This window comes from Geotrypetes seraphini, chromosome 2 (genome assembly GCF_902459505.1).
Source record: "Geotrypetes seraphini chromosome 2, aGeoSer1.1, whole genome shotgun sequence".
In the NCBI taxonomy this organism is placed as follows: domain Eukaryota; kingdom Metazoa; phylum Chordata; class Amphibia; order Gymnophiona; family Dermophiidae; genus Geotrypetes; species Geotrypetes seraphini.
Window position 1 is genome coordinate 60913850 of NC_047085.1, and position 4133 is coordinate 60917982.

The following is a 4133-nucleotide window of genomic DNA, read 5'->3' on the forward strand; positions in this document are numbered from 1 at the left end:
GGCAGCCAGCATAACTGCAAAAGATTAAATACCACCATGAAATGCATAAGAATTTTAGCTTCTATTAGTAGATGGATTAGTGGCAATAATTCACTATTTATTTATTTTTTTTTGGGGGGGGGGAACAAATACAAATTTCCTCCAAACACATGCATAGCATACCAGAAGCATCTTAAATTTAAGAATGCCATATAGGGTACAGTAAAAAAATGTAAAATATTGCAGTTTTATATGGAGTGCCACACTTTTCATGGCATCCATTGGTAAATAGGTCTGTGTGTACACAGGTGAGCAGTAGTCAGTTCTGAATACTTGAAGCACTGAATTACTGCCATTTCGTATAAACTGTTTTATAAAACACAACATAGCTGTTCCTTGGGTCATTTTTTTTTGTGTGTGTGTGGGGGGGGGGGGGTTGTTTTTCTGAAGGATGAACTGTTTCAATGCAGCAGCTCCTGTCTGTTTCCTTAATTAAATAGTCCATGGAGGTCCACCTCAAAATGAGCTAATCAATTCTTACTAGTGCTCAAATTAATGGGCAATGCTCTCCAACCAAGCCGCATGAGAATTGTCTAACTTACGTTCCTGGAGTCAGAAGCTCAGGGGGTCTAAATTAAGTACTGCATTCTCTCACCCCTTGTCCCCCCCATAGGGACAAAATGAGAGAAAGCCTCCAGGATATCCTCAGGATATCCACAGTCCATATTCACAGGTCTATGGCTGCAGCACTTCTTAATGTTAAATCAAACAATTGGTATTCTTTGGCGATATTGGAATTGGGATTAGCAGTGCCAATAGTAATGTGTAAACCAGTTCTATTTAATAAATAAGTGTACAGAAAAGTTTACTAAATTCTGATCGCAGTTAACTATGCCCTTGCAAAGGCGAGCAGAGTTTAGAAACCGTACTCCACTAGAGCTGGTAGCCAACAATAATAGGAAGAGCATGTTTAATTCTCAGGGTGAATTATATTTTGCCAGTGGTCATCTGCTCTAAAACGAATCCTAAAAGGAAGCTTCTCACACAGAGAAAAAGAACAGCCATACAAACTGACAAATTAATTCCTCCCCCCCCCCCCCCCCCCCCAAGAAGTCAGGAGCAGGGGTTAAGAAACCGCCTGTCAGTTTTCATTTGCCTGACTTTACAAACTTCAGCAAGTAGCTTCTTGCCACTTTGAGATGACTAGCGCTATGGAAACTCCCGTTTGTGGGAGCCAGAGCTAGAATAAACGCGCGGTTTTGCTGGGAAGACGTGTAAGTGGGGGAGGGGGGGCTGACTCGTTTTAAATAACAATATGAAATACTGTCGCACGAGCCATCCTTTCCCCCCCTACACGTGCAAGTGGAGGGGGGGGGGATGACTCATTTTAAATAACAATAATATGAAATACTGCCGCACGAGCCATCCGTCCCCCCCCCCCCGTGTAAGTGGAAGGTGGGCTGACTCGTTTTAAATAACAATATGAAATACTGTCGCACGAGCCATCCGTTTCCCCCCCCCCCCCCACGTGCAAGTGTGGGGGGGGGCTGACTCGTTTTAAATAACAATAATATGAAATACTGTCGCACGAGCCATCCGTCCCCCCCCCCCCACCCCGTGTAAGTGGAGGGTGGGCTGACTCGTTTTAAATAACAATATGAAATAGTGCCGCACGAGTCATCCGTTTCCACTCCCCCCCCCCTCCCTCCCTTCTCACGTGGTCTTGAATTTCAGGGGTGCTAACTCACAGTTCGCCCGCTATCAGCCCCTTTCAAGTTCAAGATCAAAGCGCGCATCCGTCGGGGGGGGGGGAGGGGCGCCACACACACCTCAGGCGCGCATTCTTTGAGCCACTTTCCCCCACTCGCAAATAGTTCCCAGCGATATTAGGATCTTCCCCCGCCCCCAAATACACACTTTCCGCACCTTTCCCTGATTTTGTTTTCTCGGCGGACGGATTTTTTTTTTTTTTTTTTTTTTAATCCCAAGCGTGTGGTCGCCTCACTAGCGGTTTCTCAAGAGGCTTTTCCCAAAGTTTTTGAAAAAAGCCGCTTGTATCGCTTCAGAGGAAATCGTTTCAAAAAAAAAAAATGTTGATGGAAACAGGTCCTCGTAGGTCCAAAGCGGGTTCAGAGCGTAACACCGAAACAGCCCAGTAGGAGAGGTCACTTAGGTCCGGTCTACTAAGGCTGCCCTTATTAAGGCGAGCTGTCTGCGTCTTTTCGTGACAAACTTCAGCCGCGCATCACCTTCACAGCCAATCCTCCCCCCCCCCCCTCCATAATAATAATAAAACATTTTATAAAGTAATTTCCCCAAAACTCACGTTTGATCTGCCGAGGCTTGCTCTGCTTCCTCCGGGACATGCTGCCGTACCTGATCCCCCTTCCCGACTGACAGATCAATTGGATGGTTTCATAGAGGGACCGATCGATGTCTTGAGACTCAAAGTCAAGGAAAAGGCAGCGCTGCGCGGAGGCAGAAGGGAGGGGAAGAAAGAAAGAAGGAGCGAGAGGGAGGGAGGGAACCAGGGGAAAGGAACGGGGAGGGCGGGCTCTGTCTCTCTCCCTCTGCCAGAGTTATGGTGTGGATGCTGCTGCCGCTGCCACCGTCGCCCTGAGTGCTGTGATCTTCTCCGACTGACTGATTGCAGGGGGGGGGGAGGGGGAGGAGGAGGAAATTTCAAAATGGAAGGGGAGGGAGGATGCCGAGCGTGAGGGCAAGCAGGGAGGGAGGGACAGAGAGCTCTCCATCAGTCAGGCATTTGCAGAGCAGAAGACAGTCCCTATGCAAATCCAGCCTTGCCTCGAGTCCTTACAAGGCAGGGGCGGGAAGCTTCAAGCCTGTCATATCAGGCTGCTGCCTCTCCGAGAAGTTATTTCAAAACAGTGCAAAGTATCAAAAAAGAATCACATCTCTGTGTGGCTGCAAACGGCTGATGGTGCCGATTCGAATTAACTAGCAGGGGATTTCAGTCTTGTTCCGCAGGTTCAGATCTGGGTGTTACCTTGAGGATTTCTTTTATGTGTATAAATAAAGACCATGAAACATGTGACAGATAGGTGATATATTTTTACTGGACTAACAATGCATCTGACAAGCTTTGGAGAGCTATCCTCTGTCCACCAGGTCAGTGAAGAAACCCTGCAGTTTCTCTGGATGTAAATAGTGCTGTGAAATGTAGGTCTTAGGCTGCCTGCATATGCAATCACAGCTTAGTACTATAAGGTGGGGTGGGGGAGGGGACAATAGAACTAAAAACTGAAAAGGCTTATATCTGGTCATGAGAAACCACACACCAAGGCTATTTCTAAAAAAAAAAAAAACAAATATATACGGTATATACATATATATCTATATCTATATTTTTTTTAAAAACATTTTTTATGGAAGCAAGGTGTTCCACTGAATAAACTAGAGCTGCCAGCCTGATCAGGGCAATTTCTTCGTAAGAAATTGTTAGAAATCCATGCAGAAGCTCACTTGCAAGGTCAATTTACATGAGAAGTGGGAGAAAAAAATGGACCAGATAGAATAAGATAACCAGAAAAAAATAGTTTGTCATTGTACACTGAATAAATATGGAAAGCACATTGCATAAAGTTGTTTTGAACAAATATCCAGAGGGAAAGGAGAAGGAGCAGGATACTGTGTTGTCCATGCTTGTGAACACTGGGGTCGATAGATGCAGGGGCTAGTGCAACATTTGCTTAATATTCTGTGCAATCTCCAGTGCAGACATGCAGAAATGGGTCTGGTGCATGCATAATCTATGCAAAAGTATGTGCGCTGGCATCAGTCTCTGCTGTGCTAATTATAATCACATGGCAATGAGTTCTGCATATTGTAATGCCTTGTTAATGAGGTTACAGGAAAATACTTTTAAACCAATAGGAGGAGATCTTTTCACACTCAGAGAATACGTAGTTAAGCTCTGGAACGCTTTGCCAGAGGATGTGATAAGGTAACAGCAGTTAACATATATGAGTTTAAAAAAGGTTTGGACAAGTTCCTGGAGGAAAAGTCCATAGGCTGCTATTGAGACAGACATGGGGATCGGTGGCATGGAATGTTGCTACTATTTGGGGTTTTGCCAGGTGCTTGTGACCTGGATTGGCCACTGTGGAAACAGGATACCGGGCTAGATGGACCAT

The 4133-nt window shown here is 45.5% G+C and overlaps 1 protein-coding gene across 4 annotated transcripts in view; it reads right to left on the reverse strand.

Annotated features, from left to right (window-relative positions):
• The window catches only part of ZFPM2 (zinc finger protein, FOG family member 2), an 869848-nt gene extending 867239 nt beyond the window's left edge, over positions 1-2609 (reverse strand). For all 4 annotated transcript variants that reach the window (XM_033933812.1, XM_033933814.1, XM_033933811.1 and 1 more), the window contains exon 1: positions 2306-2609. In XM_033933812.1, the coding sequence (XP_033789703.1) occupies positions 2306-2345 (40 nt within the window). In that variant the 5' untranslated portion in view covers positions 2346-2609. The remainder of the gene's footprint in view (positions 1-2305) is intronic.
• Positions 2610-4133: the final 1524 nt, after the last annotated feature.